Raw genomic sequence first — 20,323 nt, 5'->3', positions numbered from 1 at the left:
TAATTATTCAAATCTAAGAGAAAAACCTGTTCATTTCTTCATCTTCAAAATATAGATTATCCCCTCTGGCCCAAAAGGATGTTCTTTCTTTTCCCTAAGCTCTGTTCATATTGACTATGGACTGACTATGAACATACCTGTTAATATAGACTATGACTATGAACATATCTATTAATACAGCTTCTATTTTTTAAAATGTATATTTGTATTTTACTACGAGGACTTTACAATTGAAATGACGGGAATTAAATTGAGGTATGGTGCCTTCTCCCCTCCCCAGACTTATGCATCTCTGTAAAATTTGAAAAGCTAGTTTCGGCTTCTCAGTTCGGGCTTTGCCTGGCCACCCTGTATATTAGTTGGGGTGTTAGTGGAAAGGGTTTGTTATTTCAGACACATACCATCACCTGCTGCACTCACTTCTCTGCACTTGCACAGGGCACGGAGACAACTTCATGCTTTTATTTGTATCAGTTACACACACAGGATTTAAATTCATCCCTTTCTCTATATAGCTTTTATTTTATTTTTTTGGTCAGATAACTCCGTGAATGCAAGTGCATTTTCATACGTGTTCCATCAGCTGGCAATAATACATTATATCTATTTTTGTTATGAAAATCTCATTGAGATAAATATGATGAAGGAAGTGTGTTTTCAGAGCAGTAGCTCTGGTATTTGTTCTCTATTTGTGAGTGACGTTATGCAGTTAAGAAAGAATCATGCCAGCATGTTTCAGCTAGTGCCAAAAGAACATAGACAGCTATTCAGTGCCCAGATCTATTGCTGCCCAAAACTGTATCTTGTCCTATTTATACTTTCACAAATGAGGGTCTTGCTTACAAGAGGAGGTAGGTAGGTGAATATCGTGTGTGCGCTGTTTGGTAATGAATTTGTCTAGCCACATTTTATATTCTGCCGCTCGTTTATTTCAAGCATTGAAAAATTGACATTTTAAGTGGCATAGATAGTTTGTAACAACCAAATCAAAGAATCCCAGTTTCTTAAACGATTATTACTCACATTGGAGTTAACTTCACTGGAAATACCTGGGTGCCAAAAAATACCTTTGTCCACAAAGTATTAGAGTTGACCATTTCTTGCTATTCAGTACAGCTAAAACATACTTGATTACTAAACTCAGAGACGTTTTAGAAATAAGACTCCTCTACAGACTAAAAATATATATAAAAAATAAATTAGAATGGAATATAGTCCTTTTTGGATCAGGACTCATGGGTTTATTAAATAGTCTCACCTAACAATTCAATTCTTCTGTGCATTTTCATCAACACTTGGCAAGGGGCTGAAAACCTCAAAGAACTATTATAAATCAAATACGGAGTAGCAGTTTTGTTATTATAAAGAAAAATCAGGAGAAGAAATCTAAATCCGTCCAAAGGCCTAACAAAATAGGATTCTGCTGTCTGGCAGAGGAGAATGGAGGTTGTGTAACAGGAACTCTGAGTCTCCCTTTGTCAAGCGTAGAAATGAGAGCTGGTGCTACTGTAAGTCATGCGTACACAGGGCCCTCCACTGGGAAATATCAGGAATAAAAATTCCAGTTGGCTGATACGGATGTAGTGAGAAATGGAACATGATGAAAATTTCTTCAGCTTTTCAAAATACAGTAAATACAGTAGGTTTATAATATCATAATTGACTATTGCAATTTCCTTTTTGTCTGTCATAATATAATTGTTAAAAGATGCTAAAACACTGGTGCATAATTTACGTGCTTTAGTTTAAAAAAATAAAAATGTTGCTCTGAAAGGGAAAACACTCTATCCGTGCTTATGGCCTCTACCCCTACATGAGAAATCCTGAGCAGGATCGCCCTGCCTGCCCTGATGTTGGGACATGGAATCCCTGGGTGACGCGGGGCAGATCTGGCGTTGCGTAGTACGGCCCCTGTTCTTGTTCCTGTTCTGGTGTTCCTCTCCAGAACAGAGGGTGACCTAAGCTTTTAAAAGCACTTTTTAATATTTCCATCTAACATGGGGGTCTGACTATCTCCTGAAGTGAGATTTCAAAGATGCCAACAGAAATATTTTCCTCTTAGTATTTTTTTTTTTCTTTTCAGTGCAGGCTTGTCTAAAGGTAATGAACATACAGCAAGAATTAAGGCTGAAAATAATAAGAATTTCCTTATTTAAAGAACTGTATTTTTTGTGTTGTCTTAATGATTAATATTGTCTTAAGTAATGGCACTTCCTCAGTGTCAGCTATCTTTTTACTTGACAACGCAAATGTACATGATAACTCTTTAAAGTATTTTAAAACTATTTTTGTGAACGGTTGGCTGAAAAAGATCAAATGTTTGGTTTAAGCTCTTTCTATAAGTTCGATTAAAAGCTTTGTGACCACATTTTTGATAAAAAGTGTAACTAATTTATTTTTTTTTTTAGAAATTTTTGAAAATGCTAAAGCTTTGGGCTCGTTTCAGACCCTTCAGATTTCCTTAAGGTTTTATTTGGTTGGTTGTCATCCCAGCCAGGGGATCTTTACATTTTGCAGCATGATTGTAGTAGAATTTGAACAGGCCTAAGACCTGATATATGACCCACTGAAGTCATTACAAATCACCCCACTAACTTTAGCGGACCTTGTTTCAGCAACTAAATAATCTATTTTACTAGCTCAGAGTTGAATGTTCTGTTCTCAGCCACAGGTGTTAGCTGTAAGATACTATTTTGCATTCATTATTTGTCTGTGTTAGTATGTGATTTTTTTTAATGGGCAGCCAAAACCCAGTGTGCTAGACAGTGCTGTGCCATCATGTAACATGATGGCAGTCTTTGCTCAACAAACTGTCATCACTGTTACATTAAAAAAGTGATTATAAATCAACACCCAGATGCTCCCCACAGAGAGTCGGAGCACAGGAGAACATTTTAATAGAATTTTTGCTCAGGCGAGTAGTGACATTTAAGTTGATGCGAGGGAAGTTGGGCATATGGAATTATTTGCAGAACTGTTCTGCTCCTCAGTTCCTGAGGAACTATCAAGTTCTTTAGCCAGCATATTACATGTATGCACAAAGACAACAATAACAAAGTACGTATAAACACTTTAGATCTTTCAAATTTGGCTGATAAGTTAGATTTTATAATTTGAAGATATTGTTTATATAAAAGATATATACTGATAGATTGGTTAAAGTTGTAATGACAATACCAACACTTTAAGTTTTATTGCTAAGAAATTGCTATTTTGTATCCCAAGTAAATATATTAAATGTATTTCTGTGCCTGATTAAAAAGCTTGATGTTTCACGAAAACTGATTCCAAGCATAAAAACTGTTGAAGTTCTTAAAGTGTTAGAACAATGACAATTTTTATTGTATCTCAAGAATTAGAAATGTCTGCAATCACTACTAATTATTTTGTAATAGGCTTTCTGTATAACTATTAACAATAATTTTATAAAGAAAAAAACATTATTAAGCAGTATTTCTGAAGTGTCAATATTCGAAACTTCTTCATGGAACATTTATTTGGGGAAAAATTCAGCAGAATGTTGTGGTGGAACCCCAGAAGAAAACCTAGTATGATATGGTAAGTAACTTTGAAAGTGAGTAAATAAGTTCTATAGATAGCTGGATTTTGTTGGATGTGAAATGGTAACTCAGTAATTATATTTCTTAAGAATATGCATGAACTATCTAGGGTTACTTAGGTTGGCACCCCTCCATGGTTTTATACACAGTTACATTAGGGCACAGATATCTGAACTGTGGCCGTCAGGATATAACTTTGCTCTGTGCTCTCGCTACTTCTAAATAGCTGCATATCTAATTTATCAGTCATATTAAAAGTCATATAAGTCATTCATCAGTCATATAAAAATATTACAGACATTTCTTGTGTCAATATTAAATCTCACCTGTGTATTTGAATTTAATGCTCTGCTCTTTTTAACTTATGGCATCGCCAGTAATGCACAGTCTGCAACTGGGATTTAGCCCAATAAATATTGATGACAGAAGGTTCAGAATAGAATCCATCTTATTTTCCCAGCCAGTATTAACTCCTGCACCACTTTCAGTTAGGCCAGTTCTGCAGCTGGGACTGAACCAATGATTCTGCTAATGATGCATATGCAGATTCCAGCTAATTTTCACCTATAATGGCTCTGGCTGCATAGAAAAAAAGAACAATATATACACATATATATGTATTTCTGTAAACAAATCAAACTTGGCTTTGAATGTGTACAAAGAACTGATCATTTTGTTTACTTGCATCAATCATTTCACCTATGGCCTAGTTGTTTCCTGACAATATCATGGGGTGTTAAAGTAAGGAAGAAAACCAGAATACTGATTTCCAGATCTTTGACCTAATTTATACATCTGCAACTTCAGTTGATTTTTGGTATTGCTTATCTATTAGTAGTACCTGTGTATGTTACTTTTTTTCCCCATGATGTAAAAATAGAGGTGTGTGTATATGTAAACATTTTTATATACATTTTTTGTATGTATACGGATATAAAATAAAGAAATGCAAAATGCTAAAAAGAAGGTCCAAGACAGGCCATGTAGAGAAACAGGGCAAGAATATCACTATGGGAAGAAAAGTGATTTAACACACAATGCCAACAGCCTGCTTTCAATGGCAAAGTGCTAAGATGCCAACCAGATTTGCAGTTTTATGTTTTTGTGCTTTGTTCTGCTTTTGTAATCATTGCATTTACACATTAAAAAGGACACTACCAGAAAGTAACTTTACTTTTAATTCTGTATAGTTTTGGAGAAGTCTATATAAATGTATCTGGATTAAAGTTTTTCAAGATGCTTTGAGCTTTTTCATAATCTGGCACTTCTGCTCACTTTTATTCATGCATTAGAAGGTATAGGGGTCTAGGAGAACACATACGTGGATAGACAGCTGTTTATTCAGAATAAAAAGACATCAACCGCATTTCTTTCTAAGCATCTCTGGAGGGAGAATTTGCTTTGCCTCCTATTTTTAGAAAAGGGAGGCCTCTTGTGGTCAGTTCCGAAAACAGCTTCTTGCAAGCTCTGGGGAGGAGGGAGCCCACCACAAGCACTCTGACCGCAAGGTATGTATGTATGCCTGCTCTTTCAGCGACCTCTGAAATTACCACCAGGTCTGACTCCACCTTTAATAGCATTTCTGTATCTATTGGCATATCCGAAGTGGTTCTTATCCTGACGTGTTGTTTATGCAAACCAGGAATGTAAACATGGATGTATGGGTGGTATTTCATAGCTATACTTGACTGGATTTAAGGGAAAAGTATCTGAATATGATTGCACATGCTAAAGTGAATGTATAATTAATTGGTTTTGGATTCTTTTCTTCCTCAAATATGCCAAAGGAACTTTTTTTTTTTTTTTCCTTCCCCTATGGATTCTCCTACAAAAACTGGTATAGAAATCTTCAAATTCTAAGACACGGGCCTTGTTTAATCAAAGATACAATAGATATTCCGTGGGAAGATTACCAGCTTCCTGTGTTGGTGTTATGAAATGTGTAAGGTGTATAATTTTAAAATGTTTGGATGTGAGGACACAATGAGAAGCATTTTATTAAAGTCTAAATAAAATGAAATTTTTGCTGTTATTCTCATTTCTTGGTTCCTTATGAATTCATTTTAATTTATTTTAAATGTTATTTATTTGCAAAGGTAAAGTATTTAAATATTTTTAATGTATATTTAATTGAAGAGGTTCATCACTTTCTGATCTAAGCTTTAATGTGCTCATGGGGGGTAATCTTGCTACATACATGGATATGTCAGCTATTATATTACTTCTGAACTCCTTTCCCAAGATAGTAGGCTTACATTTGCCCCCAATGTTAACTAATAAAACATATTTTTAGAATGTTGTAATAAATAATTCACACTTGATTGCAGACTGCTTGCTTGTGGTTGATGTCATAGCCTTAATAATATAGTCATAGGCCTCACTTTCTGCAAATTTAGGCCTCTAAATCTTTCTATTCTCATCCCTTTGGATGTATAAGATTTGTCTATTAAATTGTCTCTTTCAGTGATTTATATTCATTTCCTTGCTTTACGTTAGCCAAAATTTCCCGTAAAATCAAATGCACCCCTTGTTGGAACGTAGCTCTCAACATACTGCTCGGTTTGGGTCGCTACCCGCAGGATTCATCAGGTACACAGAAACTGGTTGTGTGCATGGGTTCCTTGGGCTCACCTGATGCCGTCACCTTTCCTGCTGCCCCGATGGCAAGGGCGAAGCGAAGCAAACAGTGTTCTTCTGCATGGCCTCGCCGGCTCTCCTCACTGCCTCGCCGCCCCGACGCAGCGGGTGGTGCAGGCCTCATCCCTGAGACGCGACCAGCAACCGCACCTCCTGAACTGCCTCCAGGGTGGGCTGAGATATAGAACAAGTGTTGTGTTTTTTTGTTTGTTTGTTTGTTTTGGAAGCTGTTTTTGTTTTGGTTTGGTTTTGGTTAAATCAAATGCTTTACAAGACCTTACATCATGTACCCTCTTTCCCCCCCCCCCCCCGTTCAATTTTTCTTGACGTTCTCTAAAAGAAAAATAAAATTGAGAAGCCTGGTCTCTTTTGACATTGAAAGGACACAACTGGAGGCAAAAACAATGTGTATTATTCTGCATTTTTACTTCTTTGTGCCATGGCTACAAGTGATGTGCATTTAGCAATGGAGTATGTATACCCCTTGGGTCCGATTCGGGAGCTGTGTTCTGGTAACATTTTTTTTGTTCCTGAGAGCACGACGCCATTGTTCTTGACATTCACGGTGAAAATACCTGCTGAAGAAAAAAAAAAAAATAAATTTAAAAAACGCCCTGTGACCTTTTAACCTGCTCCTCCATCTTTCGGCGCCTCCCTCGGGCGGGTTTGCGGGCGGCTTCCCCTCAGGCAGGGGCCGGCTGGGGGCGAGCAGCACCCCCGTTACCCCCTGCAGCCCCTCCGCTTAATTTCCCGGAGCAGGCCCCGGCCTCCTGCCCCGCCCGGCGCTGCGCAGCGCGCCGTGCCGTGCCGTGCCGTGCCGTGCCGTGCCGTGCCGTGCCGTGCCGTGCCGTGCCGTGCCGCCCGCTCGGCTCCCGGAGCGGCGGCCGGGGATGGCGGGGCCCGGCGGGGCGGCGGCGCCGCTGGTGCTGTACCACTGGACGCAGTCCTTCTCCTCGCAGAAGGTGAGGCGAGGGGGCTCAAAGCCGCCTCCATTTGCCGAAGCCGCGCGGTGAGGGGAAGGCGGCTGCGGGCGGGCCGGGGCGCGGCGGGCTGAGGGAGGGGCCCTGCAGGGCCCGGCTCTGGGACGGGCTCCTCAGGGCAGCGGTCGCAGCACCGAGCTGCTGGAGTTCAAGGAGCGTCCGGACAGCGCTCTCAGACGCATGGTCTGGTTTTTGGGTGGTCCAGGAGTTGGACTCCATGATCCCTGTGGGTCCCTTCCAGCTGGGGATATTGCCTGATTCTCTGACAATGCCTTTTCAGGTGCGTTTGGCAATCGCAGAAAAAGCCCTCAAGTGTGAAGAACACGACGTAAATCTGCCCCTGAGTGAGCACAATGAGCCGTGGTTTATGCGTTTAAATTCGTCTGGAGAAGTGCCTGTCCTTATCCACGGGGAAAATATTATTTGTGAGGCCACCCAGATTATCGATTACCTTGAAGCAACATTTATAGATGGTAATCCTAAAGACTTTAAAATGTGTCATCTTTCCCATGTATTTTGCAGCAATGTCAGAGTCAGTTCTGTGTCACTTCATGTTTGTTTTGTTCACAAGCACAAAGTATTTATAATCCCACAGGTAAATGGGCTGTTCTGGTAGCTGGTGGTATGGGATAAAAACACCTTCCTTTAAAATGAACAGATCATGACCTTCTGGTACCTTCACAAGAAGCTATGAAACTAATGAAGCTAAGAAACACCTCTGTCATTCTTGCCCGTTTTGGTGGCACAGAGACACCAATAAGATGATGACAGCACAGTGCTGTGCTAATTCTGTACTGAGGCTGCCACTGAAAATAATGTTGCACAGTGCCAGCCATTGTCAGACAGACCCTGCTTTTCAGCAAGAAAAAAAAAAAAGAAGAAGAATTTACGCTACTGGTTAATTCCAGAAAAATCTTGGGAAAAAAAAAAAAAAAGTAGAACAAGTCAATTATTTTTGGAGCCAAAATGGAATAAATATGTTAAAAAAAAAAGTAGGGAGAAAATATTTGCAAGTGATTGCTTTTGAAATTCTTCATGTCTGTATTGCTGGAAAATAGACTGCCTCAATTTTTAAGAAAATGCAGACCCGTATTATTTTAGGTGTGAAGAGGTGGCATTTTGTGTTTCAGGGGTTTTGGTTTCTGCTATGATTTCTAAGGAATGAAGAAAATTTCGCTGTTAGGCCAACATGATATGCATTTTATACTGGCATTTCGGTCAAGTGAGGAGGAAGGTCTGGTTAGATTGAAGGTAGGGTAGAACTCAGTGGTGTGCAGGAATTATTATAAAGTTTTGAGTGGGATTCCTGTACCTCAGTTTTTACAGCATTACAGCTGTCATAATGTTTCAGGCGTAGTAGCTTATCAGAACCCGTGTTGTGAGAGGGCTGAAGGGTTGTGTGCCATGATCCCCCAGTGCTAGAAGTACAACATACATGCTGAATTCTCTGGTTTGAAGGCCTCTTAAATATGTGCTTACGTGGGTTGCTGCTTAGGTACAGAATTACTCAAATGGTTAAAATAAAGCATTGCATACATACGTTTTTCTGAGCCCTGATTACACTACTGAATGACAGTGAGGAAGAGAGAAGCTCTCAATGGCTGTGTCGTTTGTGCTAGTTAGACTAACTGAGGTCATGTTGGAAGTATGACTTTTGATCAGTTGCGTGATTCTTTTCTAACTTCTATTTTGTAACTGTATTGCAGAGGAAGTGCCAAGATTAATGCCAGAAGAAGGGAGCATGTATTATCCGAGGGTGCAACACTACAGAGAGCTTTTAGACTCCTTGCCTATGGACGCCTATACACATGGCTGCATCCTCCACCCTGAGTTAACTGTGGACTCCATGATTCCAGCCTATGCTACAAGCAGAATTCGTAGTATGTACTGATATAGATCTGAAAGTGTGTCATTTAGTAAGATATTGGATTACATTCATCTGGTGTCTTCAGTGTGCCTTAAGCAGAATATATTGAGCACGTATCTGATTTTAATACTACAGTCTTGGATAATTTTTGCATATACTTTTTATTGATTTTGTAGTCTTATGATTTGAAAATGGAAAAGAGGAAGTGTCATTTTTGAGGTGTGTATGGAATTAATTTTTCTAATGCTGGAGAATGTGTTTCTTGTGCATAGCAGAAAATGACAGCTGTGACAGCTGTAAATATTTTAATTTCCTATCTTCTTGTTAATACTTATAAAGAAATTTCCAGGGAACAGCAGTGGAAAGAAGTAGTCTAGGTTGATCTGGGAAATGGGAATTGTTGAAGTACAATTTAAACCAAAGTCCTGGGTGCAAATAACATAGCAGTATAGAACCAGGGTAAAGGATGAAGTGTAGGTCTGATGGAATCAGTGGTCCCTGGGGTCAGTATTTTACTTGGAGGACTTTTTTACACACATTTTCCCATGGAAAAATATGTTATGAGCAGAAGCAATAGCTGCAGGTTTTGTAGCCCAGTTTCCTGTATAACAGAGAACCTCCTTAAATGAACTCCTGATTCAAATCCAGTAGTTTTCAGAAATATTTAGTTTTAAAAAAAGTTCAGTGATACTCAGGAGAAAAAACCTTGGCAAATAATCTTTCAGTTCTCATAGATTATTTTTTTTCTGAGTTTGGACACCAGAACTGGACTTCAGATTGTTTTCCCTTTGGTATCAATTTGGAGATAATATTTAATTCTTTATTCTTGTTTTATTACTATATTACAGAATTGTGTGGGTAATCCCTGTTCAGCTGATGATAAATGATGACCTAGCTTTTCAGAACTGCTTGCAGACTTGCAGCTCTCTCTACAAGAAACATAACCTGTACCTTTTGTGGACTGCATCTTTTGCTTCAGATTATATTTTGTATTGGATTGTATTGAAGCAGGTATTGGTTTCTTAGGCCCAGGTTATCACCCAGTCCAACTACTGGCTATCACCTCATGTTTTTTCTTAAATTATGTCCCTGCTCATCTTAATACCATGGCAAACTTTAATTAACACTTTTATGTTTCCTCCTAAGTATTAACAAAAGAAACAAATAGTTCTAAACAGACGAGGAATTTAATCCTGAGAACTCCACTGGATGATGATTCCGTCTTTGCAGTTATGTTTTGAGATCTCTGATTTTTTTTTTTTTGTCAGTCAATGGTCAGTCATATATCATGTTGATTTCTTGTATTGTATTCTAGAATGCTCCACAGAACAAAGTCAAATACTGCAGAGACTTTTAGATATAATATAACCAAATTTATAACATCACAGAAGATGCTGTGTGAGCTTTAGAAACTCTATTTCCAACAAACTGTTCTCCTCCTCCATAAAATTTTCAACAAGTCAGTTCTCCTATGAGCCACCCCATTATTTTGTCAGAAGTGAAGTCGCACGATTATTTCTCCTTGTAGTTACATGAGTTATCCTTTATAAAACATTATCACAGTATTAGTTTCTTTTTTGTCTGCTGGAAACTTCTTGAGCATTTCAAAAGTCAGCGTTGCTTTTCCGATGATCAATGGCTATTTAAAAGTAAAATTTGTATAGAAAGTATCTGGTTTGGTCTTGAATAGGTAATTTCAGTAAGCATTGTTAGTGTTCTTTTTTTACTGAAGTAATGTGAATTATCATATCAGTGTACTTCTCCACCCACCCCAAATGTGGATGATAACTGTTTACTGAGCAATTCTGATTTACTCATAGGCATTATTGATAGTTTTTCTGTTTTCACATGGTAATAGTGCCATTATTACAGTTCATTTTCCAACGCTGACTTTTGTTCTGTCTACCATATGTGCTTTCCCTTCTTGCTTCTAGTTGGTTTTAACTGTTGTCAGTTCACAGACACATATATGCACACATTTATGTTGGTAGAGATAAAATTACGACTTGTCTAAATTGGGAAGTTTTCATATCTTTTTATGTTTAAAGCATAGCCTGCTTTTTTGATTTCAGGCATTGTTTGAATAGCACACAGGTGTTCCTAAACAATTCCATTGTTCAGTCTCATTGCTTGTTCAAACTTTTCCCAGATGGTTTAGTTTTCAGCTTTGAAAAGCTGATCTTTTTCAAAGTGCTAGATATAATAACCCATCATCCAGTTATGTGTTGTTTATGCATACCAAATTCAACTGAGTAATTAATTGCATATAGAAGGTTTTAGTTGTGTGATGAAATCCTTCAACTTCTTCATATACTATGTTGAAAGATGGCTTTCACAGTCACATCAGGCTGAAACAAAGAATGTATAAAACAGTGAGTTCATTATTCTGTAGCAAGAAGTTTTTATCAATCCAATTTAAAAGACTTAATTGGAACTAATCTTAATTACCATGTACAAGTAAGAGGTGATTCATGCCCTGTAATTATTCTGTTCTCAGTTTATTACTAGAAATACTTATTTTTAGGAGATAATTTCTTGTGCAGTATCTTTCGATGCCTTAGGCTTGCAAGTTATGTCATTTTCAAGCAAAGCCTCTCCTTTTATTCAGGAGAGAAAAGGATACACATGTGTAATGGAAATCAGTAAAATTATCTAAATTTTTAACACCTTTATTTCTTTAAGCCATGTAACAAACATTTTTCTAGTGCATCCATATACTACATAATAAACGTTTCCAAAATCTACGGATTTTGCTGTTACATTTTAACCGACTGAAAACATTTTAGTTCCATATTCAATAGCATTTAGGCTGTTGTTGTGGAGTTGTGCACATGACTTGCAGTGGCATTATTGAAAGTCTCACTATGGGCCTGTCTGCACATTTACAGCATGAAAAATGTTGGGAACCCAGGAATTGAGGCACAAAAAAATCAGAGACATGGGGTATTTGTAGTAGAATTTCAGGGATTTAACGTAGTTGTTGGCAGCAAAATGATTTTATCTGAGTAAGATAAAAATAATAACAGGAGTTCCCTCGTTACCTGACAGATCACCATTTTATATAGCTTATTGCAAACTGATGAGCAGAAGGTTTGGTGGGGTCAACTTAGGCAGCAGTTAAGTTTTCCAAACAGTGATGTTTCTGAATCCCAGCTTGGCAAGGGTGCTTCATTGAAGTACCACTTCCCATTTCTTTGGTGTGATATTTTTACACAAAGTATTGATTATTTTCTGGGGATTGAAGTATGGGTATTTGGATATCTAATGTCATTACTTTGTCTTTTGTATCAGGCCAAATAAGTAACACAGAATCAGAGTTGAAGAAACTTGCGGAGGAAAATCCAGACCTTCAAGATGCCTATATAGCAAAACAGAAGCGCCTTAAAGTAAGAAAACTCTTTGTGTTCCACCCCTTTAGTACCAGGTTGTTAGTGTGAGACTTTTGCTGTCATGATACAAACATTTGTTTCACCTGTCATTGCCAGTATAGTCACACAGTGATTTAACCCTGCAAGGCGTGAAGCACTCTATCCCCCAAATCAGCTACACGCTTCAAGTGTGTGCTGAAGTTTTGGACTGGTCCCACAGACTTCAGAGGTAAGTACACATCAGCGGTGGTGTTGGGTTGTTGAGTGCCTTGCAGGTTGAGGCAGACCTCAATATCTGACATCTCTAATGTTTGTTTTTGGTGTTATCTGAATTGTTATGAGTATCCGAATGGTATCCAGCTGACTGTGTAGAGAAAATCATATTTTATATCTAAGTACTGTCATATCTAATTAGAAGTTTCTCCTATAAAAGTATAAACTCTATATGGTGATTAAAACACTAAACTTTATATATATTTAGTCTAAACTGCTGGATCATGATAATATAAAATACCTGAAGAAAATACTGGATGAACTGGAGAAGGTTTTGGATCAGGTTGAGACTGAATTGCAGCGGCGAAATGAGGAAACACCAGGTAAGGAACTATTCTTCCTAAATCCTCTTGATCCTTATGTTTGGCAAGACTGAGTAAACCAGCTGACAGTACCATTATAGGACTGTCTTTAGTGCATCCAAATAGGCACTTTTAGCATACACTGATCTAGGTTCACTGAACAGATCAATACTGATTTTAAATACTCGTTCAGTTTACTGCTGCTGTTAGTGAGTGGAAGTCTTAGTGTTTGGTTCCATTTTCAGCACGTTGTGAGTATAATTGGCTGCACAATTTTTTCAGTCGTTTGTAAACAAAACAAGAAAAACTGTAGCTACAAATGTTATTCTTGATGTTGTAGCTGTAGGATTCAGTTCACTATAATGTTCATGACCTTAATGTTAAACACAGGTAATTTAGAATTAAGATCTTGTTTAAATGCCATACAGATTTGGGTTGCCGGAATTTGTGGCATGTGCAGAATTAGCAATCTGTGTAAGCGCTCTGATTGTTGGCGCAACCCCGCACCCTCTTGAAAAGCAGTGGTGCTTACCTGCCATCCACCTAAACACAAGTTGTATTTTGTTTGAATAGGATTAGTTGTCTTCTTATTGAGAGTTTAGTACAGTTCCCAGTGGTGTCAGTAGGAATCCTTCCTCTGGCTTCACTGGGAGCTGAATGAAGCAGCAGTCAATATCAACTGCATCTGCTCAGATCAATAACGGTGCATTTGGCTCTATAAATAGCTGTTGTAACAGTTATTGGTTACTATTAAAACAGTAGATTTGAAACAGCAATTGAAAATCGAGGGTAAATTTTCTACTGACTCAACAGTTAAAGAGGCATGGAAAGTGGTTTAGCTCACACAGGATAGTAGTATTTTGTTTGGCAAACAGTCTGTCACCATTCCCAGCAGCCCCTTGCTTTTTCTGTTAAATAAACTTTCCAATGAGTCAACTGGTATGATAGTGATGAGTTTGTGAAAGGTGACAAGCTCACAGGATTTAGTAAAATGTATGACTGTTAAATACCTATTTGAGTTTTGTCTGAGGTATTGACATTTGGGGTGGTGGTGAACAGTGCTGCTCTCAGCTGATGGCCAATCTCTGCATGTCTGCTGCTTTTACTGCTCAGATCCCTCATTCAGTTATCGCTGCTGCCACTGCAGACCTCTTTCTTTCACACAGCTTACCTTCTGTGGTCTTCCTTTCTGTCACCTTAATGCACTGGGTTAATCCCCAGATATCCTTTCAGCAATATAGGACAGACTGTCTCTTTCTTCTGGACCTACGTAGCCGGTTCAAATGGACGGGTACCAGTGGTGTGCTGTACCATGGTGTGCTTTCCTCAGGTGGCAAACTGGTTGACAGGGATATTGCAGAGTTCCTCTGATTCTGTGGAGGTGCAGATGAACATTCATGCCAGTGGTTCTGTATGCCTGCAGCATGGGAAAAACTGCAAAATGTTGCAAATGAGGAGGGAATGACATAGTTCTGTTTGAGATCTAAGCTAGAGCAGAGTACTCACACTAGCAGCTATGCTAGATACCTGATTTCATATCCTAGGTTTCAAAAGCTCCCTGTACAATCAGTACAAATAAGCCCCTTCAGATGGGAGTTCATCTCACTGAAATTAGCGGTGTGATGCTGCCTAGCAGTGCCTGCTCTGAGTCATCTCAGGAAGATTAACCTCTTTCCTTTGACTAGAGGGGGAGCCTGGGGTCTCCAGCCGTGCTCCTGAGTAATGGTGGACAGTGTGAATACCCATCAGTTCTCAAACATCTTAGCATAGACAACAAGGTTTTGGGTCAAGAAAGGCACAAAGGAAGGACAGGTAGCACAAACTGTTTTCTTGCTGAGCCGATGTGTTTGGTACAGATTAGCCACCAGACTCATTCCTTTTTGACTTGAAAGTCTGTAGCAAATTAGGAGCTCTTGAGTGAATACCATAGAGCTGAGTTATGTGGACAAGATGATAAATTCAGAAGGCAAATGGTAGCTTTTAAGCAAAAGCTAACCCACCTTGCTCCTTTTCCACTCCTGCTTCATTTAATCCAGTTTTGAGAAATGTACTTGAAAAAAATAAGTGTTTGGTAAGGGGGTTAATTTAAGAACCTGAAATGTGGCTCTTTTTTCCTTTACAAATTTAGGCCAGGCTGCTGAACCTTTATGTTACTGCATAAACAGTGGAGAGAGGGTGTGAACAATGGGAAGAAGATTGGTAAAATGTTAAGTTATTAACGTCACAGCTTAGCTGAAGTGTTGGTGTTGTTTATTACCATCTTGAAATAACACTAAACTAAGTCTTGGCTCATGCAGGCTTCTATGTGTGTTTGTATGCCATCAGCTACTAATTCTTTATGTTTTATCTCTAATTAGAAGATGGAAGTCAGCCTTGGCTCTGTGGTGAATTCTTCAGTTTGGCAGATGTGTCACTTGCTGTCACATTACATCGGCTGAAGTTTCTGGGTTTAGCAAGAAGAAACTGGGGAAATGGAAAACGGCCCAACTTGGAAGCCTATTATGAGCGTGTTGTGAAGAGAAAAGCATTTTACAAAGTTTTAGGACATGTCAACAATATATTAATCTCAGCAGTTCTGCCAACTGCGTTTCGAGTGGCCAAGAAAAGAGCGCCCAGAGTTCTTGGCACCACCCTGCTGGTCGGCACGCTGGCAGGAATGGCTTATTTTGTTTTCGTGTGTCTTCGGAAGAGATTTGCCAACATGATGTTGTCAATTAGAACCAGACAAAATTATTTTTAGACCTGTTTGTCCCCAGTGGTGAGTGGAGGTCATCTCTACCCCACTAGACTATCCCCAGTAAAATACAAGCATATAAGAAAGGCTGTGTCTGTGAATTAGAACATTGTCACACAGTAATCATCTCCTGCTGTTGTATAATTGGATTGGCATTGCTGAGATATTTGCAGAAAATATATGTTGAGGGGTGACAACAAAGGAAAGAAGATACTTTCTTTTTAGATGAGGAGGTATAAGGGCTGTGATGGTGTTTTGCTGAAGTGGTTATTGTTTCGATCTTCTTTACCCGTTAGCTGACCTAATTATAATGTTTTATTTAATAGATATGCAGCAATGTGACAGCTTTTCACTGTGGGTGAAACGCATTACTGTGCAGAAACCAGCACTGAAATACTGAAAACAGCACTTAGCTTAAATGCTCGGAGTAGGATTTGAGTGGAACACAGGCTCAGTGCCTTCGGAGCTAAGTGTCTCTGTACTAATGAATGTCTTGGTTCGCAGTTGGACCTTTATGAATGTGTTACAAAGCAGCCTTGTAAAGCCACTTTTTTCACAGTATGTTCATGCAGTTGTGTAGGAAGAGACCTGAAATGCATATAAACGGGAATGATTTGTGGGCCATACAAGTGAAATTCTGTAGAGGCGTCAGCAGGTTCTGGACTTCCATTGATACACAGATGGGTGAGAAAAACCTGACACTTGTCTTTTAAATGTCTTTTGGGTAGCTTTTGGCCCAGCCAGATACTCAGCTCAGCTACCAGCCCTGGCTCAGTCATACCAGTGCACATTTCCTGCTTTCTTTCCTATCTGCTCCTTCTCTCTTTTGCTCTTGTGGTGGCCTGATACAGTTTTCTCAATGTTAGTGTCCCGTACCTGTTTCTACTCTGAGCACTGGCTGGTTTTTGCACACTACTAAGCTATGTTACTAATTGCATGTGCCTCTATGAAACGTTTGCTCACAACGTGCCACAGCCAACAGGATAATGTATGCACAACAACACCTTTTGTAGAAGTAATTTAAAATAGTTTACTATGTTTCAGTCTGGTTGGGTAGCCTAGATTCAAAGTGAAACAGTAATTTAGCAATCTGTTTACTTAGGGAGAGGTGTCATATTGGTGATAAATGAAAATACGGGTCAGTTTGGAGGCAGATGATTTGTACTGTGGATTTTTTATGAAGCTACAGTCTTGTAGGTAAGGTATAGAAAAACACTTCGATACTTTTCACTGCTCAGTATGTAATGACACTTCTATTAAGTTTGAACTGAGCTCCTGTTTCAGTTAGGGATGCCCATTTACTGGGAGGTAGACTTTGAATCATTTTGCAGAGAGAAAGCAATCAGGAATGGCTGAAAATTCTGATGGCAGTTGAGTAATTTTACTGTATTCTGATGAATGTCTGAAAGCTTCAGAATATCTGCAAGCTGTATATAACTACAACAAGCAAAACATAGCTTTTGTTGTTTGCCTGTCAGCAGCCAGTGCTAACAGGCCTAAGAGCATTTTCTATCCAGTGCTGGTAGGTGTGGACACCCCCTATAATTACTTCCGAGCACTGAGAAGACCCTCACTCAAGTTTGCTGGGGAGAGCAGAGGCAGTTTCTGTCTTGGCAGTCTCACTGTCTTGCCAATATCAAAGTGGATAAAATTGTTGAATACTCCTACTTATAATTTAATATTTTGTAAGTTCTCTAACAAAATAGGACCTAAGTCTCATAGCTCCTTTCCATTAATGAGAAAATCTTACCTAGGAAGCATTTATCTTTAAATCAAAAAGTCAGTTTTATATAACTCTATTTCATTTGTTTTCAAGGACTTGATGATTTTAATCTGCTCTATTAGAAAAACTTTGTGTAAGTTTAATCCAACAATACTATTGATGTTCTGGCAGCTTTAACTGAATTTGTACATTGCAGTTCATCTGCTTTTAGGTGTAACCAACAAGTTACACTAAGTTAATAAACACAGAGTGAGCCCTGTAACGTAAAACTTCCTTGGCATGTCTTTCTGACAGGTCATCTGTAAAATACAATCCAATCAAGTCAGAGTGAAATTCGTTATATATGACAGCTCTCTGATGGATAAATTTACATTTCACTTCTTCCTTCCCCTTCTTTTTTTTTTTTTTGGTGTTAATTGTAGATCAGAACACACATATTTCCAGAAGATGCACTAGTTTAGTCTACACTACCAGCCCCATGCCCTGTGATACAGGCTAACTATTGATGAAGTTGTGTAGTTTTACTTCCCCCCCGTCCCCAAACCCCAGTGATGTCTGCACTTCAGCTAGCGCTCATTGCTTGCAGGATCTGGGAAGGACTGAATTGACCACCAGGTGTCAGTGGTCCTCTAGGGCTACACTTTGGCATGCCTTAGATGTGCAGGAGATCACGGATTTTCATAAAGTTTTCATGATATATTCATGATTTCAGTGTAAGATGGATGATGTGAGCAGCCTCATCAAACTAGCAGTGTCTCAAGAGCCTAAGAACAAGTGCTTCAGTCTACTGCAGGCTAGTTCTTTAATATCTATAATTTATGCTTGTGAGTAGTTTCTACACTGGATAAATAGGATTGTCCAACAGAGGGCACAGTTTACATGATAGGTCACATTAAAATGAGTGTCACTGAGTAACAATTAAACTTCTTGTCTGCAAGAATGAGCGTGGATAAAACTTACTGAGAAAAGTTTGGGTCCCCAGTTTTAATAAGGGTCTGTTCTATTTGATAGGCTGCTTATTTTCACTGCCCTGAAGTACTGTGTGCAACATTGGTTTCTGTACAGGTGGCAGCAAAAGGCTTATCCACGATTAAATTTGTTGAAATAGGATGAAATTTAGAAGCACATATACTGTGTATGACTCTTTGTGCAGAGTACCTTTTGTGTGGTGCTTATAAATTTTCTTTTCAGCCTGTCTGATTTTCTTTGCTCTGGTACCTCTGGACGATATTTATATTGGATACAACGAACGATCTTCTGGTTTTCATTTGCTGTTTGTTCTCGTATCATGCATCAGATAGATTTCATATCATATCTTTGTATGTGGGACCAGCAAAATAAACATAGATTCTAAGACTACTTTCTAGACTGGTTTATGTCTTCTTTTTTCAGTAAAACTGGGCACATTTGAGGATCACACAATATTTCTATAAGGAGTCTGATGCTGTCCAAGGAAAGAAGCCTCTGATATTTCAGTTTAAAAGGTGTTCAACAGATTGACTTGCATGTATATGGAAACAACAGTTAGAACGCTAGTTTTCTTTGGTTATCTTTCTGACCTGTATATGCATGAAGCTCAACAGAGGCTATTTAATAATGTTAAAAAACTATTTATTTAAAGGAGGTCAAGTGTTTTTTGTGCTTTCAATTAATCCATGTTAATAAAATAAAATATTTCCTTCTGAGTGTGACCCTGATTCTTGGCTTATATTGCTGAGTTGCGGAAGCTGGGGGCTCCATTCTGTAAGGTATTGTGACAAACGCATAAGCTGTGTCTACATCGATGTTGTTAATGAGACCAACCAGTGTGCCCCAGCTAGTGGGCGTCTGGCCGTAAGTTTTTGTTTTGCACTGTAGTAATCTGCATTGGATCATCTTTCTTGTTAAGCACAGGAATAAATAACAGTACTTACTTGTGGCCTGCATGTGCTTTCTTTCAGTGTTGAGAAATTCAACAGAGCTGCTAGGATCAGACCGCTGATAGGGTTTGCATTTCAGGAGATTATGACAGGTATGTTCTCTGGACCAACTCTGAAGTGGCCTTGATGTTAGCATTAATCAGAAGTATACACAGAGCCCTTGCTGAGAAGAAGCCCTTGCTGCTTCTGTCAAAACAGACAAGAAATGAGTGGATGGGACATTAAGTAGGAAGAGTATAAATACCTTGTCCAGATTCACAGTCATATATCCACTGTTGCACATCATATTTTTAAAGGCATTTATTAGTTGACTTAAGTCTTAATTTTCAGAGCAAGGAGCTACTAGAATTTAAAGAGCAGACTGTTATGCCTTGTCTAATTCATGATGATTAGAAATGGCAGGAGACAAACTAGGTGAAACGTAGTGGATCTAGCTAACTAGAGAACACTGCTCTGCAATAAGGCATATGATTGATTATTCTTCACTGAGGCCGCCTTAATAAATTCGTCTCTTTGTTTAGTTCATGTTAGACAAAGAGGTGTACAGCTGCACTTAGGAAATTTACAAGATGGGTTGAGGAAGTCAAACATGTAGAAAAATCCCAAACAAAGTATATTTTTTCTTCGTTCCTTTCTTTAAAAGGAAATTTTTAGGTTTGGTGCAATACCAAGTCAGAAAGTCAGGCACGCAAAACTCAGGAAATTCCAGAAGCCAGAGTTCCTACAATACTATTAACTCACTCATACAGTACTTCAGTAGCATTTTGATATCTGTTTTTATTTCTAAATTACAGTCATGGTGCTTTATTCCATGTGCTGTTAAAAATGTTGCACCATTAAATAGTTAAGCTGTGGATAAGCTTGATGTTGGGGGAAGAATCTGTTGGAATTTGCAGACTTGAATTCTAGCTATTTTCATTTTAGCATTACATCAGCATTAATTTTACTACAGTTCAAAAA

At 38.7% G+C, this 20,323-nt stretch overlaps 1 protein-coding gene across 1 annotated transcript; it reads left to right on the top strand.

Annotated features, from left to right (window-relative positions):
- Nucleotides 1–6,783: 6,783 nt before the first annotated feature.
- On the top strand, nucleotides 6,784–19,129 carry GDAP1 (ganglioside induced differentiation associated protein 1). The gene is made up of 6 exons (XM_083827467.1): nucleotides 6,784–7,159; nucleotides 7,458–7,650; nucleotides 8,884–9,057; nucleotides 12,336–12,430; nucleotides 12,894–13,008; nucleotides 15,345–19,129. The coding sequence occupies exons 1-6, from the start codon at nucleotides 7,088–7,090 to the stop codon at nucleotides 15,725–15,727; spliced, it is 1,032 nt and encodes a 343-aa protein (XP_083683593.1). The 5' UTR covers nucleotides 6,784–7,087; the 3' UTR covers nucleotides 15,728–19,129.
- The last annotated feature ends 1,194 nt before the right edge of the window (nucleotides 19,130–20,323 follow it).

The sequence above is a fragment of the Anser anser genome, assembly GCF_964211835.1.
Source record: "Anser anser genome assembly, chromosome: 2".
Classification (NCBI taxonomy): Eukaryota; Metazoa; Chordata; class Aves; order Anseriformes; family Anatidae; genus Anser; species Anser anser.
This window is presented reverse-complemented; position numbering and strand designations above follow the sequence as displayed.

What these genes read in the sequence shown, in the direction of transcription:
- GDAP1 (XM_083827467.1), top strand. Translation starts at nt 7,088, where the DNA reads ATGGCGGGGCCCGGCGGGGCGGCGGCGCCGCTGGTGCTGTACCACTGG. An exon ending in AGTCCTTCTCCTCGCAGAAG is followed by an intron (nt 7,160 to 7,457) that starts GTGAGGCGAGGG and finishes ATGCCTTTTCAG; the next exon opens with GTGCGTTTGGCAATCGCAGA. An exon ending in CAAAACAGAAGCGCCTTAAA is followed by an intron (nt 12,431 to 12,893) that starts GTAAGAAAACTC and finishes ATATATATTTAG; the next exon opens with TCTAAACTGCTGGATCATGA.